The following is a 22,847-nucleotide window of genomic DNA, read 5'->3' on the forward strand; positions in this document are numbered from 1 at the left end:
TGGAAGAATAGCTGAACATTGCGCCCTTCGATTGGAAAAGACCTGGGTTCGATTCGCGTCGTGATGAGCGGAATCCTTATAGGGGCGTTTTCAGTTGAAGGTGATCTCATACGGTGGTAGCAGGGTTTTTCTCCCAGAAAGTCGGGTTTTTCATCCCGTACAGACAAATGGGATGAAAAGATTCCTTCAGAACACAAGCAATTTACAGACAAAAAAATGCTATTGTTGGTGATGATGGTGGTAGTGTCTTAGTTCGAGAATTAAATAGTAGTGAAGAGAATGAGATGTATTTAGCGAAGTAGAGTAGTGTGCCCTCCCACAATGAGTCCTTGGACTCCCTGGAGGTGTCAAGCAATAATAATAATAATAATAAATCAGCTCAGCTAACGCCTTTTTATTCCCGTATACGGGGAGTAGGCGAGGCCATTTAGCCCTATCTAACTTATAATAATAATAATTTCTTTAACTGCTGTTATCGTAGTTACCGTGTATCTTCTCCCACACATGATACAGCACTTGTCACACTTCGGTTTTCCGTTTTTGTAATGAAGCGAGATCAATGATCTGCAACTAGCTGTTATCATCGTGATGCTTTACTGAAAACAGTAAATCTCGCACACTTCAAGTAAATATAAATTTTTTGTATCATTATTTATAAACACATTCAAATTTAAAAGTTAATATTTTAGATTTTAATTGTAAGATCCAAAATGGCATCTGTTTATAACAATCTTTCAATTAATCCTTCATTCATCCAGTTCAAAATTCACATCATGCGTAAAAGCAGTATAAACCATGCAGAATGTATTTTATAAAATAATTATTTGCGATTCTTTGTGAGTTACACGTAGATACAGTTGAAAAATATTTAATTAAGATTAACTAGATATTTCGATTTACATATCGTGGATCACAGTCAGTGTAATACATGCTGTCTATCAAAGAGAATCCTGCTGCTGTAACCCAGTTCCCCGCTAGCCTCTAACCTTGACGACAACTCCACACAAGTAGATTGACGTATAATAAAATGTTCCTTTTATGAAGCAGAACAGTTTTTGACCTCTCTCCACTATTTTGGAACTTCGGCGATTCTAAACTTGATTGAGTAAGGCCATAGGACTTCATGGTGTATCACGACGTGTCTTGAGAGAATATTCCAGGGAGTTATCAACAGCATTAACTTACCTTTTTTAATATGAGTTTAGAATCGCCGAAGTTCCAAAATAGTGGAGAGAGGTCAAAAACAGCATTCTTCCCCCTTCCCACTGCACCCCCCCTCCAAAATAAATTTTTCTTCCAGGTTTCAGGCTGCACCTCTTGAGTCACCCATTTTACACCAACTTTTTAATGTTCTGCCTTTGGAATGGACTCAGTCATTGCGTCTTCCAGTTGCTAGAACAGTTCCTGAGTATTGACCAAGCAATTGATTTCATTCTCATACAATTCCTAAGTTTGTCATAATCACAGTCTCATGGTTCCACATATAACTCTTTATCACAAGAGACCTGATATGGCTAGGTACTTCCCAAGTGACCACGAAGTGATCACTTTCACCATTTCATCTTGGAACAATTGAATATTGAATAACTGGACTGCTGACAGCCTGAAAGTATGTCTTGGGATTCCAGGTTTTTTGAAAATTGGGCGATTCTGTTCAACGCTACAGATGGCCTCTGCAGTTATATTTGTATTGAGTAATATATTGGTTTTCTTGTGCGGAAAATAGTATTGTGTATTATATTTTATAAAACAAACATTTGCAATTTTGACAATATGCATTGCGTAACTGCTATGATTTATTTATGTTGACTTTACTTCATTTCTGTGTCCTCTTAGGTACATGAATAGGTACATGAAAAGGCCTTTGCTTTCTCGTCTGATGCACATTTCAGAAACGGATTTTGCAATGATGAGAACACTGACATGTTTTGAAAAGTTATTGTTCCATTTAGGAAGAGACTGACAAACAAGCGCTGCCATCTCTTAGTACCTTACCCTAACAGGGTATGTTATTATCTGAGATAGTGAGGGTTTTACAGTCGATATTCCTGAATTTACCTGATGAAAAAGCTGAATTTCCGAAGTAAAACCCGCTTGTCCGTGTCAGAGATAGACTAACTCGCGACTGGTCGAAGAAAGGCTTAGAAAAAGTTGCCGCAGTCGGCAACTATACTTGAAGTCATGTCTGTCTTCAGACAGCCAGCGCCACTTCCATTGAGCCACACAGGCATTCAGTGGAATATGGGCCAGCTATCTCTGATTGGCTACTCATGGCGATTGAACTGCCCACTGAATCTCCGAAAGGTAGATGAGGTAAAAAGGCCTTACCTACTTCCTATAAATGAATAAAAGGCAGCTGATTTTTTCCATATTGTACAAGACCTGGATTACCCGCATTTGGACTACTGTGTACTAATTTTTTCACCTGGTTTTTGAGACAATGAAGTGAATTTGGAAAGGGCACAAAGAGTAAGCAAGGTAAACTCGGTTCCTTCAACATGTTGAGTCGGCAGATTCAGAAAATACCATCGGTAGAAACATAATTTATTGATAGGTTTTTATGGGTTTAATGTTCAAGAGATTATCCTTAGATTGGTGAGTGAGAGATAGATAGAGAGGAGGTAATAAATGGCCATCCCTGAAAGTTGTATCCGTAAGCTGTAAACAAAAGTATCAAGTGTGGATTTTCTGAAAGTGTGAAATACCAGAAAGGACGCAAATATGGGTATTTCGAATATAATTTCAATATATGTAACCTAACCATGCTATAATAAGTAAGCCCATTGCAAAGCACGACCTTCGTTTCAGCAAAATCATGATATCGATCAAAGAGACGCTGTTATTCTAAACTCAATTTTGAATCGTAGTCTGCTATAGCTTCATTTAAACCTTGTCTGCAACTCCAGATAACTAGATTGGCCTATAATTCAAAGGCTTAGTCTTTTTGTCCCCTTTATGAAGTGGAGCAATTTTGTTCTTTTTTCCTCTCCCTCGAAAATTAGGTCATTCTATGACTCAATATGTTAATACTGTTGTTAACTCCCTGGGATATTTCCTCAAGACACGTGGTAATATCCCACATCCTTACTGATATCAGTTTTACTCACTTCCTCATATACCATCAGTGACTCCTTCCTTTCCATTGCTCCCAAATTCTACTTAACATTACCTTCAATGAGATGAAATACCTTTTAAGAGTTACTCATTCAACATGTCTGCTATCTCCTCTTCTATGGTTATTATGCTAACGACTATGACACTGAATTTTTTTTAACCTTTTCAAGCGAATCACCTTTCTTACTTACTATTGTGCTCCTCATGCAACTGTCTGCTCATCTTATATTGCTTCCATAATGGCTATTTCCAGACTTCATGCATCACCTCTTAATTCATTCATTACACACCTACCTTTTATGACTTCCTAACATTGTTAAAATATGCAATCAATGCCATGGCCAAACTGCCCTTGATCAGGCCCCAAGCAGCACTGATGTCTTCAGCCAATTCCTCATTCCATGATATAGCGGTAAGCCGTCTGCTGAGTTTTCCATAATCATTAGTTCCACATATATCCTTTCTTACAAAAGTCTTTATTGCTGGCCATCGCAAACAATTATCAATGATATTATATTGATGGTCATTTTTTGGATTTTTAATATGGATAATACATAATCATTGATGAATATAAAATTCATTGAGAGTAAACTTTTAACTTACACAGCATGAAATTCATATAATGACTATCATATGAGATTTCTACTATGGCAATACAGATTAGAAAGACAAAGTAGACGCTAGTAATATAAAATTAATTTTCTGGGCTTCAGAGGCCTGTGTAACTCAGTGGAAGTGATGCTTGCATCCTCTGCTTTAGACCGCACGAAGATAGACTTATTGTTCGATTCTTGTTACTGATTGCATAACTTTTTCTATAACTTTTCGATCTCTGGCACGGGCAAGCGGGTTTTTTCTCCAGGAAATTCGTTTTTTTTTTTATTCGCCTACTGAAGAAAATCGGCCGTAGAACGTACATTATTTCAGACAGTAACATATCCTGTTAGGCACCAAGATGTGGCAGCAGTTGTTTGCCAGTCTTTTCATCGGTGGCTGCCTATAATCAGTGATAGATATGAGCCAGCAATCTCTGATTGGCTACCATTTGAGATTGAACTGCCCATTCAGTCTCTAAAAGCTACACAGGTTTAAAGGCCTCGTTACTCACTATAAGGGAATAAAAGGCGTTAGCTCATTATTTATTATTCTATTTACTTTCTGGACTCCCTGAGATACAGTTATCTCACACAATATTCAGTAGAGAGAGCACATGCTAATCTAAAGTTTTAAATTTGGTAATAGTATTATAGGATGTCACTGAATCAATTATTTCCAACCCCAGTTTGAAAGAAGGGCAATCATACCAGATACTAGGATGAGAAGTTATTTGCAAATGTTAAGATCAGTATTGATGTGAAACGATAGACCTTAGGAACCAACTAGTTGCTCTACAGTACATGGAAGAGCGTGAAGATGAGCTTATTAAAAGCTTGAATTTTCTTGAAAAATTATCATGTCAGGCTTTGGAGTAGGGTTTACTGACTGCTGCTTAATTAGTGATAGCTTTGTGCCAGCTATCTCTGAATGTCTACCAATGGAGATTGAAGTACACACTGAGTCTCCAAAAAGTTAGGACTAAAATGGCCAGCCTACTACCTATATGAAAATAACAGGCATCGGCTGATTTATTTGATAATAATTAATAATAATAATAATAAGCTAATGCCTTTTTATTCCCATATAGGGAGAATCCTTTAAACCCTATCTAGGTTTTGGAGACTGAGTGGGCAGTCAATCTCCACCAGTAGCCAGTTAGTGATAGCTGGCTCATGACCATCACTAATTATGAGTGGGAACCAATGAAGAGATGGGCAAACAAGTGCTGCCATCTCTTCGTATCTTATCCTAACATGATTTGTGACTGTCTGAAATAATGCGGGCTCTATGGTCGATTTTCTTGAGTTGACGAGATGAAAAACCCGAGTTTCCAGGAGATAAAATCCGCTTGCCCATGCCAGAGATAGACTAACTCGGAAAATCGGTTGAAGAAAGATTTAGAAAAAGTTCCTCCAGTCGACGACTAGACTTGAACTTATAATTCTCTCTTAGTGTGGCCTAGCACAGAGGATGCAAGCACCACTTCCAATGATGCCACTTCCACAGTTACACAGGTCTTCTAATAATTAATATTAATAAATAAAAAATGATGATAAGTAATATAAGCCTGTGTGGCTCAATAGAGATGGCATGTGCCTTCCACAGCACTAAATTGCCAGGAGGTTTGATTGTAGTCACCGACTAGAGGAACTTTTACGAAGCCTTTTTTTCCCCCCGACCGATCTCTGGCATGGGCAAACGGTTTTTTCTCCCGGAAACTCTGATTTTCGGTCCCGTGAATTCAAGAAAATCGGCCATAGAACACACACTGTTTTCAGACAGTATTCATAGTGTTAGGATTAGGGACCAAGAAATGGCGGCACTGGTCAGTAGCCTCTCTCAACCGACGCATGTAAAATTAGTGATAGTCTTGGGTCAGCTATCTCTGATTGGCTACTGGTAGAGATTGAACTTCCCACTCAGTCTCCAAAAGTTAGATAGGGCTAAAACAGCCTCACCTACTTCCTATATGACAATAAAAGGCGTCAGCTGATTTTGATTAATTAATAATAAATAATATTAATTATTATTATTAATAATAATTAGTAATAATTAATAATAAATTAATTAAAAATAAATAATTGATAATAACTGTTATTATGATCATATAATAACTATTATGATGATGATCATCATCAGTGAAAAAAAATCAGCTAATGCCTTTATTCCCCTAAAGGGAGTAGGCCATCTTAGCCCTATCTAACTGTTTGGATTCTGAGGGGAGGGAGAGAATTCATACTCCACAAGTTGCCAATCAGATATAGTTAGCCCAAGACCAACACTAATTATACATGCCACCTGTGAAGAGATGTGGTTGACAGTGCCGACATCTCCTGGTCCCTAATCCTAACACTATGTTTTACTGTTTGAAACAGTGTGGGTTCTACGGTCGATTTTCTTGAGTTTACGGGAGGAAAAAACTCGAGTTTCCGGAATAAAAAAACTTGCTTCCCCATGCCAGAGATCGACTAACTCGGGAACTGTTCGAAAAAAAGACTTACAAAAAGCTCCAGTAGTCCAACGTTAAAACTGAAAGCAGTTTTAATATTGACAGGTTTTGGTTCATAACTCAAGGAATTTTCTAAATTCAAAAAAAAAAAGAAAAACGTTTTGAAAAATACCTCAGCATACAAGATTTCATGTATTGACAAAACATACGTCTGGTGTACTGGAAGAACTTTTGAATTCCTGGAAAAAATAAACACCTGAGCAACACTGAATATAATGGGAATGACAAAGGATCATCACTTGAACCATTTTCTCAGAATATCAAACAAATTTGTCATCTTCTGTAATGCCTGGACCGGCATAGCTGACGAATAAGGCCTATGGCAGGAAGGGACCGTCTTAAGTATTCCTGACTGTAATCCATGTGTGTTCACTGGCCGATTTGCCTGTTCTGGGAGACGAAAAACCCGAGTTACCGGGTGAAAAAAAAAAACCCTACCACGTATGAGACCGGTTAACTTGCCTTTCGTCGAAAGAGACCGATAAACGTTCCTCACGTAACGGTACCCAGGTCTTTCTGACCAAAGGGCTTCGTCTATACTGACTAAGCGGTGAGGTGTGCAAACACCACTTTCACTAAGATACACAAGCTCTATATTAATTGTTGGTATTTATTAATTAATACTATTAGCATTATTATTTATTGTTATTAATTATTAGTATTTATTTGTGAGTATTAATTAATAAATATTATTAATTAATTAATTGTGTTTATTAATTAATATTATCGATTATTAACATTTATTAATTCATAGAATTAATTATTATTAATTCTTATTACTTATTATCATCATCATAAGAAAAAAATCAGCTCACTCCTCATATTCCTCTATAAGAAGTAGGCGATATCCATTTAGCCCTATCTAACTTTAGGAGGGAGAGTGAGGGAATCAGTTCGGCCCTCGATTTCTAATACAATAAGATAATTTCTTTTGAGATCTCAGCAACATTGAATGTGAAAGAATCTGAAAGTTTCCCACTTAACATATTTTCTCAGAACATCATGAAATAAATTATTTATCTGCCTCACTGCTTAATAGGAAGACATTCTCTTGATACGGACGTTTAAAAAATCCTTTTGAAATACTACAATTACATACACCTTGAACAGAAATCAGGACCTGATATTACCTGAAATTTGAATGTCTCCTTTACAAATTATCAGATCTCCATTACATCATATAACTACAAACTTTGCACAATAACAATGACAGGTTTCGTTTATTATATGAAATGAATCCGGTTGTTACTCCACTTTTAGTTATAAAATCATAACATTGATATGTTGAGGTTCAAAATATCTCAGTCCTTTTTAGATATTTTTTCTCAGATATTTTTTGCTCTGATGTGTTAATATTCCTGACAAAGCTGTTAATAGAAAGTGAAACACCAAAGAGTTTAATTTTAATGTTATATTAACTAGCAATCCTGCTCTTGTGTTTCTTCCTTAGAAAACCTAAAATAATAATTAGAAATTGAATAAAATGCCGAATATGTTACCATCTCGCTGTTTATGAAAAGTACATAGTGAGTCTGCTCTTTTTTTTTTTTTTTTTCTACATAAAATGCTGTTTCGTGTAACTTTTTTTCTTGCATAATTTTTAGAAAATGAAAATATGAATTTTAATTAGCATTTATTTATTCTTTTGACATAAATTTGAAGGTATGTTAATCTTACATGTTGATTTTAAGTAACATGTAAAATGTTGTTACTTAACAACATTTATTGATTTATATTATTTAATCTCTATAATTTATTATTAGGTGTCCCTGTATTAAACCCAATTTGGATTCCACATGATATCCAATATGGACATCCAGCCAATATTTACTGCCTAGTTAAACAGAGTACTTCAGCTATCAAGTTTAGATGGTTTTTAAATGGAAAAGAAATTTTTGGAAGCAGAGTATCAGAAATAGCAGACAGTACTATCTCAGCATATTTTATAAAAAGTGTTAATGCTCTCAGTATTGGCAATTATACATGTGTTGCAAGCAATGATGATGGCTATGTCAGCTCTTCAGGACAGTTGCTTTTAGAAGGTAATATTTTCAAAAATTACATAACTAACTGTTTCATTAGCTTAATAAGACATCAATCTGTTATTTTTGCAGTATTTATAATACGTTTAATATTATTTTTATTACACTTTAAGGGAATTTGTTTAACATGGGAAATCAGATTTCAAGCAACCTACGCTATACCATGCAGGAACCAAATCCGACAGAATATGGTAGTTAATCCTTATTCCCATATTATCCCATATCTGTATATTACATATGTTCTTCTAGATGGTTTGCCTGTTTTGCAAGATGAAAAACCAAAATGTCCAGGAGAACAAAACTTGCCTTCAAATGAAAAAGTGGGAATATACAAAGACTGCAACTTCTGAAATGATATAAAGTGAACTCTCCCCAACCACTATAAACTGTACAGAGTAGCAGAATAGTTGATCAACAAATTAGTCATTACTATAGTGTTGCTGGTTTGAATCTTGCCAGGGGTATGGATATTTGTGTGTCTTTAGATGGTTAATTAATTTGTTAGCCTAGTGCAAGATTACTGCACTGCAGATAGGCAACATGAAAAAATCCCATGTTTGGTCTCTAGAGCTGGGTTTCAAGATCATGTAAAAATAATTAAAATACAAAAAATACAAAAATAACTGATGGGAAAAAAAACCTCAGAGGCATAGGAAAGACACTTTGGCGGGATATTTTACCAATTATTGAAATTGTCACACTAGAAAATTATAGCAGATTAACATTGGTGGATAGTCAAGGCAGCAGACTAACAGCTGAAAAGGATATAGTGGAATTATTGAATGAGCACTTTCTCAGCATATATCATACTGGCATAAATAATGCCATGCAATATTAGAAGAGATGCAAGTATTAGAAGAATTGGAAGTGGAAGAAACAGAGGTGTATCAGATGTTGGTTGGGTTAGATGTGAATAAGGCTGTGGGAATAGATGACATATCACCAAGTGTTCTTAAAGAAAGTACACCACAGTTGGCTATGCCCTTGACCTGGTTATTTAATGAAAGTCTTGCAGTGGGAAGGGTTCCTAAGGAGCGGAAAGAAGGCAAAATAGTACCACTCCACAAGCATGGTTCTAAAACAGAAGTCTCCAACTGTAAGCCAGTCTGTATAACTGCGGTTGTGGTCAAGGTGTTGGAGAGATGTAAGGAATAGAATACAGGATTGGGTTGATGGACATAGCATTCTTTATGATGGTCAGCATGGATTTATAATGGGTAGGTCCTGTTTTAGTAATTTACTTGCATTTTATGATAAGGTGACAAGTATGTTAGATAAGGGAGAATCATGTACATTGATATTCTTAGATTTTGCAAAAGCATTTGATAGATTTACCACATGATAAGTTGATGTACAAGCTGCAGAAGATGGGAATAGATAGTATATTGGTTAGATGGATCAGAGATCGGCTCTCTGAACAACCCCCAGCAGGTTGTGTATGATGGAGCAGGTCCCAAAAAAGGAGGGTAACAAGTGACTTGCCCCCGGGTTCTGTTCTTGGGGCCCCTGCTGTTTAACTTGTTTGTAAATGATATATCATGTGGACTGACTGGGGATCTTGTTGTTTGCTGATATAAGTTGGGAAGAATTATAAGTGGCACTGCTGATGTTATTCCCTTCAGGAAGATTTGAATAGACTTTTTACTTTGACAAAAGAGTGGGGTTGTAGTTTTAATATCAATAAGTGCAAGGTGTTGCATTTTGGAGTGCAGAAATATAAGGCTGTGTACTATATCAGTGGTACTATACTGCAGGAAGTGGATGCGATTAGAGATTTGGGAGTGATGGTTGACACTAGACTGAAGTTTAGAGGGCATGTTGCTAGTGTTGCAAAGGCTGCACATCATAGTGCTGCTATGATAAGAAGTACTCTAACATGCAGGGATAAGGAAGTGGCTACTGTATAAGGTACTGGTGAGGCCACACTTGGACTATAATAAATTTAGTTTAATCCTTTATCCAAGTGTAAGCAAAGTTTGCATCTGAAGTATCTTCAGGACTGAGGCAACTCGTAGTAAAGGTGGACCAAGCTCTCATAACTCCTTGTTTCAGTACCTCCCATAATGCAAAGCACATCTCCTTGCAGACCAGTTTCGACCTTTATTGAGGTCTCGTCAGTGGGAGGCAGACCCAGAAGTGGTGTAAAGCAGAAGCAATGGAGACCTCAATAAAGGGCGAAACCGGTCTGGGTAGTGACCCTTCCCTTAATGCATAGCATTATACAGGAAGTGGTGGAGACACAGGTGTTTGCCAGCCTGGTTGGCTGAGCGGTTAGCGTATCCTCTCTGCAGCCAAACGGCTGCAGGTTCAAATCCATGTTCATATCATGCAGGGATAAGGAAGTGGCTACTGTATAAGGTACTGGTGAGGCCACACTTGGACTATAATAAATTTAGGTTCAAATCCATGTTCATATCATGCAGGGATAAGGAAGTGGCTACTGTATAAGGTACTGGTGAGGCCACACTTGGACTATAATAAATTTAGGTTCAAATCCATGTTCATATCATGCAGGGATAAGGAAGTGGCTACTGTATAAGGTACTGGTGAGGCCACGCTTGGACTATAATAAATTTAGTTTAATCCTTTATCCAAGTGTAAACAAAGTTTGCACCTGAAGTATCTTCAGGACTGAGGCAACTCGTAGTAAAGGTGGACCAAGCTCTCATAACTCCTTGTTTCAGTATCTCCCATAATGCAAAGCACATCTCCTTGCAGACCAGTTTCGACCTTTATTGAGGTCTCGTCAGTGGGAGGCAGACCCAGAAGTGGTGTAAAGCAGAAGCAATGGAGACCTCAATAAAGGGCGAAACCGGTCTGGGTAGTGACCCTTCCCTTAATGCATAGCATTATACAGGAAGTGGTGGAGACACAGGTGTTTGCCAGCCTGGTTGGCTGAGCGGTTAGCGTATCCTCTCTGCAGCCAAAAGGCTGCAGGTTCAAATCCCGCCATGAGCATGAATGTTTGTGGTTGTCTGTGGAAATATTAGTGGTGGTGGCGGTGGGCGGTAGATGGCATTGGTTAGTTGCGGTTAGTTGTAGTTGGTGGAGATCGAGAGATGTAGAGTAGGTGTCCTCTCTCGATGAGGCCTTGGACTCCCTGGAGGTGTCACATAATAATCATCATCATAATAATAATTCTCCTCCTTGTTCTGAAATTTCTAATTTCTTGTCATCCTTTTCCTTATTGTTTTATATAGCTCTGAAAATTCTGTTCTACTTCTCTTTTCTAGATCTCTTTTCATTTCTCTTCTCTTTCTAAGGAGGTTTAGGGTTTCTTCAGGCAATTTTCTTTCATCCTGCTTTTGGTTGATTCCACCATCTCTCTCTGGCATTATTTAGTAGGATCTTGGCTACTATTTGGTAGTTTAGTTTTTATCCATCTTCATTCATATCATTAACCACACTACCGGCCAAGACGTCTATAGACGTCAAGTTTATAATGGATGCGAAGTGCATATTAAAATAATAATATCATTGATATTACATTGAAATATATATGATGGATACGAAGCGTATAATGATGCGTATTTGATCCATAATGGCTGGTGAGGTGGTTATTATTCATATCATAAGAATCAATAATGAATGCAATAATTTCAGCCTGAATCAAACAGGCCATTATCATTGCACAAGAATATTCACAAGGTGGAGCATTCCACTTTGTGAATTTACTTGTGCATTAATGATGACCTGTTTGATTCAGGCCAAAATTAGCACATTAATAAATTATTGTTATTAATTCCTGTACCTCTCTGTTTCTAATAATCTGTAACCATGACAATGCCCCAGTTAACCATGCATTATGCAACTTGGGTGACTAATTGTTCTCTCCTGTCCTTTCATGTACTGAAACATTTCTTGAGCATGTACTCTTTAAAACCCCTTTACTGATGTGTATGTTTTCATCATATCCTCATTTTCTTCTGTCAACTAATTATGTAACTCACAAACCTGAACTACTTCAGGTGCAAACTTCGTTTGCCTACACTCGGGTAAAGGATTAAACTAAATTTATTATAGTCTAACCAAATTTGAAAATAAGCTTCGAACATCTTTCTCTAAATCCAGAGTAAATTAATAATAAGGTGGTACACCTTTTGGCAACTCGTATAAGTAAATATGACCTCTCCATTGCTTCTGCCTTAGTATCACCACTTCTGAGTCTGCCTCCCACTGACGAGACCTCAGTAAAGGTCGAAACCGGTCTGGGTACATGTCCGCAAGGAGATGTGTTTTGCATTATAGGAGATACTGAGACAAGGAGTAGTGAGAGCTTGGTACCTTTACTATGAGTTGCCTCAGTCCTGAACTATTTCAGCCACAAACTTTGTTTGCCTACACTTGGGTAAAGGATTAAACTAACTTTTTTACCATTTTAATCAGTACCAGATCCTCTGTAGCACCTCTAAATTCCCAAGAAATTACCAATTCTTTGAACAGTAGCCCAGATATAGCTGTATCATAACTTTATAAAGAGCATATTTATGTTGCATCTCATTCTGCATACCATGTGCGTTTATAGAATTTTTTTGTTTTATTTAATTTGTAATACCAACTCTAAATTGTGCTTTTTTAGTTCCTCCAATGTGGATCAAGGAACCTGTAAGTACAGAGGCATGTGTTGGATCTAAGCTGTCTCTCAAATGCATTGCAACAGGATTTCCAAAGCCTTTAATAATATGGAAAAAAATTTCTGGTAGGTACTGCATAAATTTATTAGTGTATATTAATTCTTCTGAGCACTTTTTAGTAATATGTACATGATATTATAAACAACCATCATTCTGTAGTACAGCTTACTTTTAATACATATGTTTGATTTAGTAAAATCAAGTTTGGCTTACATCTTAATGGTTATCATACAGCTATGCTGTGAATTCCTGTAAATAAGGTCTTCAAAACAATTTTTAAAAAACTATTAAGAATTTTTTCCATAGTAGCCATGATATAGAATGCTCTCTATGAGGAAGATTGATTGTGGACTTCAAAGATTAGCCAATAGGGAAAAAAGAGTAGTCATGATAAAAATTGTATAAGTTATTAAAGAGCCTTATAGGATTGACACAATATACTTCTACATGTTAGGAAAGGAGAGAACAAGGAAATACCCATGGAAATTGTGTAAGAGTGTAGTTATCAAGGATTAGGACTAAATTTTTTGTTTGGAGGTGGTGAATGGGTTGCCAGAGGTGGTTGTAAATTCTCCATTAGTGAATGAGTTCATTGACCATTCAAGTATGTGATGTGTGGTTATAGAGAACCTCCCACAGTGAGTCATTGATTCCATGGTGATGCCTGAGAAATAATAATAATAATATTGAACAAGGAATGAGCTCTGGAAAATAGTTTCTTTTACAAACTTTCAATAGATGCTTGTTGAGAAAGAAGCAGGCCATCATTAAATCATATTTTTGGATTATAAAGAAGAAAGAAAAAGAACCATGTCATTTATATTTCAACCAAGCATACCTGCATGATCAGGAGAAAAATCAATTAGTTTACTTAACAGTTTTGAAAATATTTCCAAATAACATTAACAGCAGGTTCACAATCAATTTTGAATTGTTTTTACAATCACTCAATTGTAGTGCCTTGTGTTTTGTTAAAAGGGTTTTGCTTCAGGGATGATGGCTTGCAATCAAGTCAAATATAGCTTAATCTTTTTTGTTCTTGTGAATCAGTAGCCATAAAAAAAAATTAACATGAATTGAAAATATTGGGGTGTTTTACTTTTGAGAAGTTAAAAATAGGATGAAGATGCCAGGTATGTTAAACACAAAATGAAATAGAGAGAAGGTCATTGAAATGTAACATATATTCTTCTAACATATGTTCTTCTGCAGTCATGCTTAACAAGGTTAGCATTAAAATCTTGAATAAAAATCATATTTTAATAAGCTACTAATTAATTAAAATTGTGATTATAACGAAACAGATATTTCATTTATTGTTCCTTTACATGTGGAAATGCTTATGTGTTGGCAGTATGCGCTTAGCTAATGACAACACAGAATGATAAGAAAAAAAATTAATATTCATTAACTTATTTGCTAATATTTCACTAGTATTATATTATATCCAGCATCTTCAAGCATGAAAACAGTTTGTCACAGTACATGAAACAATAACAATTTCATATAACAGTGGGACTTATTTAAAACATTGTAACAGAAAACACAAGGAACTAAAGTCCTAACTCTGTTGAAAAAAGAGAAAAAACAAGTATTAATTAGATCTTAAAATGACTGTCTCCCAGATTTTTGATAAATTTATACAGCCATACTTGTTGAAGTTTGGAGCATGTTTTAAAGCTTCTGTTGATTCTAAAAACAATCTCTCTGACTTATAAATGACTTCTGTGTAGCACCTTTTGTTTCCTTCCATTTGATCCTATGTGAAGGGGTATCCAAGGCATGGTCTGCTAGCCCTAACTTGCCATAATGATAGTGCTGGATGTATGTTCACCAAGGCATGTCAGCAGTTCTTCCTGTCTGTCCGTAGTGAGTCACAGTACAGTAACGAGGGTATGAAGCGCCAGTGGCAAGTGTCTAACTTGCACCTGCCCTAACCCCAAAATTACAAAAATTTTGAAAAATTTAAATGTAAAAGTTAAATTTTACTAAATTCAATCTGCAATACTTACTATTAATCCCATCAAAATGAGTTGCAGTGTGTTGCAGAATTTGTGTGTCTAAAATGCCGTATTGCCGAAATTTAAAAATACAATATAAAACAGCGGACTTTTATATCTATTTATTTATTTTTATTTTTTAGATTTTTTATGTTTTGCACTCCAAACCTAGTTGCGCCCGTGGCGGGCGCCTCTTTCGCCACGCCCTCATTACGGCACTGGTGAGTCAGGTCACAAGAACAGGGCACTTCATAAAATCCTGGATGTGATAAAGAAGAGAGTTTGTTCTTAGGTGAATGGATGAGAGTTGCCAAATTGACATAAGGTTTAAATATGGTGCTTAGCTGATATTTATTAAGCACTCTAGATATCTTTTTAGATGTGCCTTGAATGTATGGGATAGTAACAGTTTTTCTGTAGTCTTGTTGTAGTAGGCAATGAGGGGGGGGGGAAGGATTTCTGGGCAGACATTCATTAGTTTCCTGTTCCATTGTGAGGTGGTTTTTGGGTGTTGACTATTTAAATGCAGAGACACTTAAATGTCTCTGCTAAATGTCTGCTAAATAAATATCAGCTATATAAATATGTCTGCTTAATAAATATCAGCTATGCACCATACTTAAATCTTATGTCAATTTGGCAACTCTCATCTGTTCACCTAAGGACAAACTCTCTTCTTTATCACATCTAGGAGTTTATGAAGTGACCTGACTCACTATAGATAGACAGGAAGAATTGTTGACATCTGCTTTGGTGAACATAAAATGTACATCAAGCACTATTGTTAGGGCAAGTTAGGTCTAGCAGACCATGCCTTGGATACCCCTTCACACAGGATCAAATGGAAGAAAAGAAAAGTGCTACACAGACGTCATTAAAGCAGAGATAATTTGTTAAGCATGATACATGTTTGGTACAACTCTCTCTTCCCCAAATAAAGATATATCTGTATTTATTCTTAATTATGTTTTTAAATTTCTATCAGATTATTGAAGTAGGATTTTCACAACAAGAATAGTAGGAGTATTGCGAAGAGGGATAATGAATGTGTAGAATAGATAGTGAATGTGATTAAGTTTCTAATGGTATCTAAAGAAGAACTCCCACAGTAAGTTTCTAAAATTTATGGAGGTGTTTTGATAATAATAATAGTAATAATATTGTAGTATCAGATTAATTTATTTCAAATAAGTTATACAAACTAGTCATCGTTTCAGTTGCCAAGTTGGATTGAAAATGTAGCTGCAGCAAAATTGCTACAACCATCTCTGATTTGGAGTAATGTAATAATATGGTGGTTACATCATTTTGCTACCTGTATATGAAAAAATAAGGTTGAGATCATGTTAGATCAAAAATAGTTATAGAAAATAAAGTAATAGAACAGATGATGCAGTTTAATTATTTAGACTGCATAATAACATATTTAAAGGATAAAGATATAGATTAAAAATTGGTATCAGTTATTCCCATGGTATCGGTTACTGAATGAGAAAAATGTCAGCAGTGCATGGGAATCTTTGAAAAAGTGTTTAAATTATGCGGTATCTGAATGTATCCCTAATGTTCAAAGAATAAATAGGTTGCAAGTGAAATGGATGTGCAACCTTATTAAGCAAGAGATCCACAAGATGATGATGTGGAAAGAATATCGTGAGAATAAGAGTGAGAGGAGTTATGAAATATATAAAGTTCAGTCCAAAAAACTAACAAGTATTGTGCAGAAAGCTAAATTGGAGTATGAAAAGAAATTGGCCATGCAAGCCAAAGGCAATCCAAAAGAATTTCATTGTTATGCCGCAAGCAAAAGAAAGAATGAATGTGAAAGAATAACTTGATTGAATGCAGATGGTACTCGAGTGTCAGAAGCTAATGAGATTGTTTAGTTAATGAGTGCTCCCTTTGCTAAGATATATCAACCAGGTGTATGTAACATGGTGCACAGTGCTACTGCTATGTTGGATGAAGAGTTAGAGGTTCATGAAAATGAGGTTGAATAGCTGTTGCATAACCTGATAAGAATTTGTCTATAGGGATGGGTGGAATTTCAACCCATTTGCTAAAGAATGTTCAGCTGAATTGGCTACACCTTTCACATGTTTGTATAACTTGAGTCTCATCTCAGGAATGATACCATAGGTCTATCTACCGACCTATCAGTATCTCCGGTGTGGTAGTGAAGATTTTAGAGAAGTTGGTAAGAACTCGCATACAGAAATGGGTAGAAAAACATGCTATACTCTGCAAGGAACAGCATGGGTTTACTAAAGGAAGGTCATGTTTTAGCAATTTGCTCATATTTTATAACAATGTTATGGCTGAGTTGGATAAAGGGAATGGATACACTATGATAATGTTGAATTTTTCTAAGACATTTGATAGGATACCACACAAAAGGCTGTTGCATAAACTGGAGAATATGGGATTGGAATATAAACTCTTGACTTGGATTAGGGGATGGTTGACAGACAGATATCAAAAAGTGGTTTACAGTGGGTGTGAATCTGCCAGATTTAAGGTGACTAGTGGTGTACCTCAGGGTTCATTCCTTGGGCCATTATTGTTCAATCTATAGATTAATGGCATCAGGCAGGATCTAAAATCAGATGCGCAATTATTTGCCAATGACAGGAAGATAGGCAGGGCAATCAGGGATGCTACTGATATTCAGCAATTACAAAATGATTTGAATAGACTGGAAATTTGGGCAAATAAAAATGGCTGTCAGTTTAATGTTAGTAAGTGTAAAGTTATGCACTTTGGTGTGATTACAGTTTCAACAACATATTATATTATATTAGTGGGGTTATGCTATAAGAAACTGAAAAGGCAAGGGATCTTGGCTTATTAGTGGATAGGAATTTAAATTACATAGCAAAGGTTGCAAATACAACTCACAGGATAATTGTGATGTTGAAGCGAACCTTTACATGTAAAGATAAGGGAGTCATTTTGCCTCTTTATAAGGCTTTGATATCATTCCATTGTATAAGACTCTGATCAGAGCACGCTTAGACAATTGTTCTCAGATCTGGTCCCCAGGATTTGAAGGGGATAAATTAACTGTGGAAAGGGTACAAAGGCAGATAACAAAGATGGTGTCGGGACTGTACAATGTTAGTTATGAGGATCAGCTGAAGGTAAGTTAGCTTTCACATATATAGTTGGTAGGGTTTCCTTTCCAGAAACTTGGTGTTTTCATCCTTGTTGAAATAGGCAGAATGACTGAAAAACACACAATTCGTAGACATAAATACTGTCATCATGGCCTTAACCCCTTTGGCTCTTTCCAAATTGTGAAACTTGGGTTCATTTGTTGTTTTTGCAGAATGAGAAACTTGACTTTCTGGGAGGAAAAATCCTGTTGCCTCCATATGAGACCAGCTAACTTGGCTTCTGTTGAAAATCCCATGTAACTAGATATGTTTTATGTTTCTGACATTCTAAACATTATTTGAACTTTGGTGTTTCCAGCTAAAGGTAAAATTTTGTACTGCCCTTACAACTGATTCCATTAAGGTATAAATTAGTCTGGGAAGTGACTCTTCCCTAAAGTATATGGAATGTGCTATGCAACATGAGATGCAAAGAGCAACTTGGTTTAAAGTCTGCTGCTGTTTATATATGAGTAGCTTAGTTATGAAGATATTTAATGCACTTTTGTTTGTTTACATTAGAATAACCCAGATGAAAACAAGAATGACATTTATGTTATAAAAATGTAGTTTATAATATTGTACTTATAGTTGTGGTTAAATATGATTTCAGAATCTGGAAAGCAAGAGAATTCTGCTGAAGAAGACAAACATTTGGTTACATTTAGTGATGAGCTAATACTTTTTCCAATTGAGAAATCCCATACAGGTGTCTACAGGTGTGAAGCAAAGAATGGAATTATCCCAAGACTGATAAAGGACATTTTTCTGAAAGTCTGCAGTATGTTATAAAGTGTTTAGTTTAATATTTTATAGTTCATTTTAAAGGTAATACAAATTGTTGTATTACCTTTAAAAATTTTTTCAAAGCATAAATACAAAAATTTATGCTTTGAAAGTAAAAGCAGGTATCAACTAGGTATTAATATTTAAATAATATTAAATGGATTCAGTAATTGATTCACAAGATCATTATTTCCAGGCAATACAAAGTTGGAGTGACTTATTAAAAATGCTATTGTCCTTTCTAATGGTTTAAAGAGACTGGCAATGTGAGTGGTGGGAGTGGAAAGATTGGTTCAGTGTATTGTTTTGAATTTGGAATTATGAAATGAAAAAACCTGTGTATTTTAGCAATGAAGTGGTACTCCAGGAGATAAAGAAAGAGATATGAGATTTTATGGTGATAGTAGATAGAAAGAAGTTCAAGAAGATACATTGGGAACTGAAGAAAGAATGCATCACCACAATAGTGAAAAGTAAAATATTTAATTTAACTGATGGACACATATAATGAACCTCTAAGATTTTGCTGTGTTATTTAGCAAACTATATGGTTGTTTAAATTAGGACAGGTTACATGCTGAACTACAAAGCAGGAAATTACAACAAACACAAGAGAATACAATCTCTGGTCCCATGGTATCAGTTACTAAATGGGATGCTTTGACAAGGGGCTTAAATGAGGCAGTATCTGAATGCAACTCTAGAGTTCAAAGAACAAATAGGATGGGAGTGAAATGGATGTGCAACATTATTAAACAAGAGATTCATAATAATAAGACGATGATATGGAAGGAATATCATGAGAATAAGAGGAGTTATGAAATATATAAAGTGCAGACCAGAAAAATTAAGAGAGCACATAAAGCTAAATCAAAGTACAAAAGAAACTGGCTGTACAGTCTAGCAATCCAAAAGAATTTGACTATTATGCTGCAAGTAAATGAAAGAATGAATATGGATGGTATTTTTGTGTTAGAAGCCAATGAGATTGTTCAAATAATGGGTGCTCACTTCACTAAGATCTGCCAACCAGGTGTAACTTTGCTCAGAGTGCTATCACTGCATTTGAGGAAGAGATAGAGATTCGTGTGAATGAGGTTCAACAGCTGTTGCATAACCTAAATAAGAATTTGGCAATGGGAACAGATGGGGATATCAGCATGTATGCTAAAGGAATGTTCAGTGGAATTAGCTATGGCCTTGACATGTTTGTATAACTTGAGTATCAGCTCAGGAAGGATCCCAGAGGAATGGAAAAGATGTATTATGGTTCTGTTGTACAAAGATGGTGCAAAAAATGAGATGATACATCTAACCATCAACCTATTAGAAACTCTATGGGTTTGGTGATGATTTTAGAAAAGTTGTAAGAACTTGCATACAGAAATGGGGTTGACATCAAACTACACTTTGCAAAGAGCATCATGAATTTACTAAAGGGGGTCATTTTTAGAAATTTGCTCATAGATTATAATAATAATACTACAGCTGAGTTAGATAAAGAGAATGAATACACTATGATACTGTTGGATTTTGCTAAGGCATTTGATAGGATACCACATGAAAGGCTGTTGCATAAACTAGAGAAATGGGGCCGGTATATAGTGTTGACTTGAATAAGTGAGTATGCTGAACAGATATCAAAAATGGTATATGGATGGGTTGAATCTGCTAATTTTAAGGTGACTGGTAGCATACCCCAGAGATCAGTTCATGGACCATTGTTGTTTGTTATATACATTAATGATATTGGAAAATATCTGACAGGAAGCATTCAATTATTTGTTGATGATACAAAGGTAGGTAGGGTCAATCAGGGATGCTACTGATATCCAACTTCAAGAATGATTTTAATAGGCTGGAAATGTTGAGCGATAATCACTGTCATTTTAATAAGCATAAAATTATGCACTTTGGTGTGATGAGATTTCCACCAACATGTCATATTAGTGGGATCATGCTACAAGAAACTGGTGAGGCTGGAGACCTTTGAGTTATGGTGGATAGGAATTTGAAGTTTAAGGATCACATAACAATTATTCTGCAGATACACCCTGCAGAATAGTTGCAATTTAGAAACAAACATTGTCATGTAAGGATAAGCAAGTCATTTTTCTTATTCACAAGGTCTTGATATAACTGCACATGGACTACTGTGTACAGATTTTGTCTCCTGTGTTCTGAGGTAATAAGGAAGTATTACAAAAGGCGGGAAGAGTACAATGAAGAGTTACAAAGATTGTATTGTGATGTAGATTGTGAAGAAAGATTGAGAGTATATGGGCTACAGACACTGGTAAACAGGAGAAAGAGGGATGATATAATAGAGGTCTATGAACTTCTGAATGAGTGTTATAGGATATTGTCTGATGAAATTTTTCATTATATGGATGGTGGAGAGTGAACATGGCAGCATTTATGGAAGTTAAGTTTGTATTCAGTTAAAAAAGGGATAAGAACTTGATTTTTCTCTCACAGCAAAGGTTCGTCGATTGGTAGAGTCTCTGCTACTAATGGCTCACCAAAAAGTTAAGCAAGTTTGAGCGCGATTAGTAGTTGAAAGGGGTTCAATTGTTCGATGCTGTTGGCACACTCTCACTCGATGAGTCTTTGGACTCCCTGGAGGTGTCACATAATAATAATAATAATAATCAGCAAATGAGTGGAACAGTTTCTTGAAACATCTGGTATAAATAACACGATGAAAATCAATAAAAAAAAGAGACCATTAATTCTTTGCTACTCAGCTAGTTTTGTGTGCCATTAAGTATGCTCTTCAGGAGCATTTTTTTTATGAAAAGGTTTTTGAAAAAAAAACAGTATTGTATCACATGTTAGAAAGATAGAAATAGACAATATAATTCTGTGATACAATTCTGCTTTTTTTTTTAAACTTTTGTTTTGGAAAAAAAAACTTCTGAAGATGTGTACATTGTGGTAGCGAAGAATTAATAAAGTGTCTTTTTATTAGTTTTCATTATTGGTCTTTATACTGGAATTTTCAAGATTAGTTAACAGATATTTCATTTTGAGCATCACAAGAAATAGCGAACAAAATTAATAGAAGAATGAGAAATTCAGACCGAAATGATTTATAATGGTTATCATTAAACGCAACTGCATATGTACTTGGTTCAACTATAATACTATTAGGAACTTGGTGGCAGGGGGAGGGGGATTGAAATTATAATTTTCCAAACATTGGAAATAGAACTCTGTCACCATGATTAAGATTCAGACAGTGTGAATCAATCATTGGATCTTTCTTTGAACAAATTTTCATATTTAAAAACATTTCAATGAAGCAGTTTGATATTAGCCCAAAGAATCCTATGGCTAGTACCAGTCCCATGGTAGTAAGGTAATCTAGTAAGTAAGCTAGTCTGGGTTTATGAGATTTTAGTTCACATATTCACTTCTTGGCTAAATAGAAACTCTTTGATTGAAGTAGGATAAGTGAGCATGCGATTTGATAACCACCTGATCGTAACATAATCTGAAAGACCTGGGTTTGATTTCTGTCAGTGACATGAGAAACCTTTATCTGGTCTCTTTCGATGAAAGGTGAGTTAGCCGGTCTCATACAGAGGTAGGGTTTTTTATAAAGCCGCCATGGTTGGCTGTGTGGTTAGTGTATCCCCTCTCCAACCAAAATGCTGCAGGTTTGAATTCTGCCATGGGCATGGATGTTCGTGATTGTCTATGGAAATGGTAGTGGTGGGCGGTAGATGCCGTTGGTGGAGACAGAGTTGTAGGGTAGGTGCCCTCCCTTGATGAGTCTTTGGACTCTCTGGAGGTGTCAAGTAATAATAATAATAATAATTTTAAGAAGTAGCAATAACCAGCAGATTTTTTTGATAGGCTTAAAGTTGGCAATGAGCACAAACCTGAGAACCTTTGCAGCATATTTAGAGACACCTCACATAATAGTGGACGTCCTGCAGATTTCATGTTGATTTAGTGAAGGTTTAGAGAAACTATAAATTTGAGTCACTTTTTGAGTGTAGCTA

General features: G+C 35.9%; 1 protein-coding gene across 4 annotated transcripts in view; it reads left to right on the forward strand.

Annotated features, from left to right (window-relative positions):
* Positions 1-22,847, forward strand: part of LOC150094730 (cell adhesion molecule Dscam1-like) — a 194,618-nt gene that overhangs the window by 9,262 nt on the left and 162,509 nt on the right. For 3 of the 4 annotated variants that reach the window (XM_090411357.1, XM_090411356.1, XM_090411354.1), the window contains exons 2-4: positions 7,984-8,262; positions 12,842-12,961; positions 18,665-18,832. In XM_090411357.1, coding sequence (XP_090267483.1) covers positions 7,984-8,262; positions 12,842-12,961; positions 18,665-18,832 — 567 coding nt within the window. The remainder of the gene's footprint in view (positions 1-7,983; positions 8,263-12,841; positions 12,962-18,664; positions 18,833-22,847) is intronic. The other variant, XM_090411358.1, reaches the window with a different exon arrangement.

The sequence above is a fragment of the Typopeltis vanoorti genome, chromosome 21, assembly GCF_054136105.1.
Source record: "Typopeltis vanoorti isolate ZY-2024b chromosome 21, IOZ_Tvanoo_1.0, whole genome shotgun sequence".
Taxonomy (NCBI): Eukaryota; Metazoa; Arthropoda; class Arachnida; order Uropygi; family Thelyphonidae; genus Typopeltis; species Typopeltis vanoorti.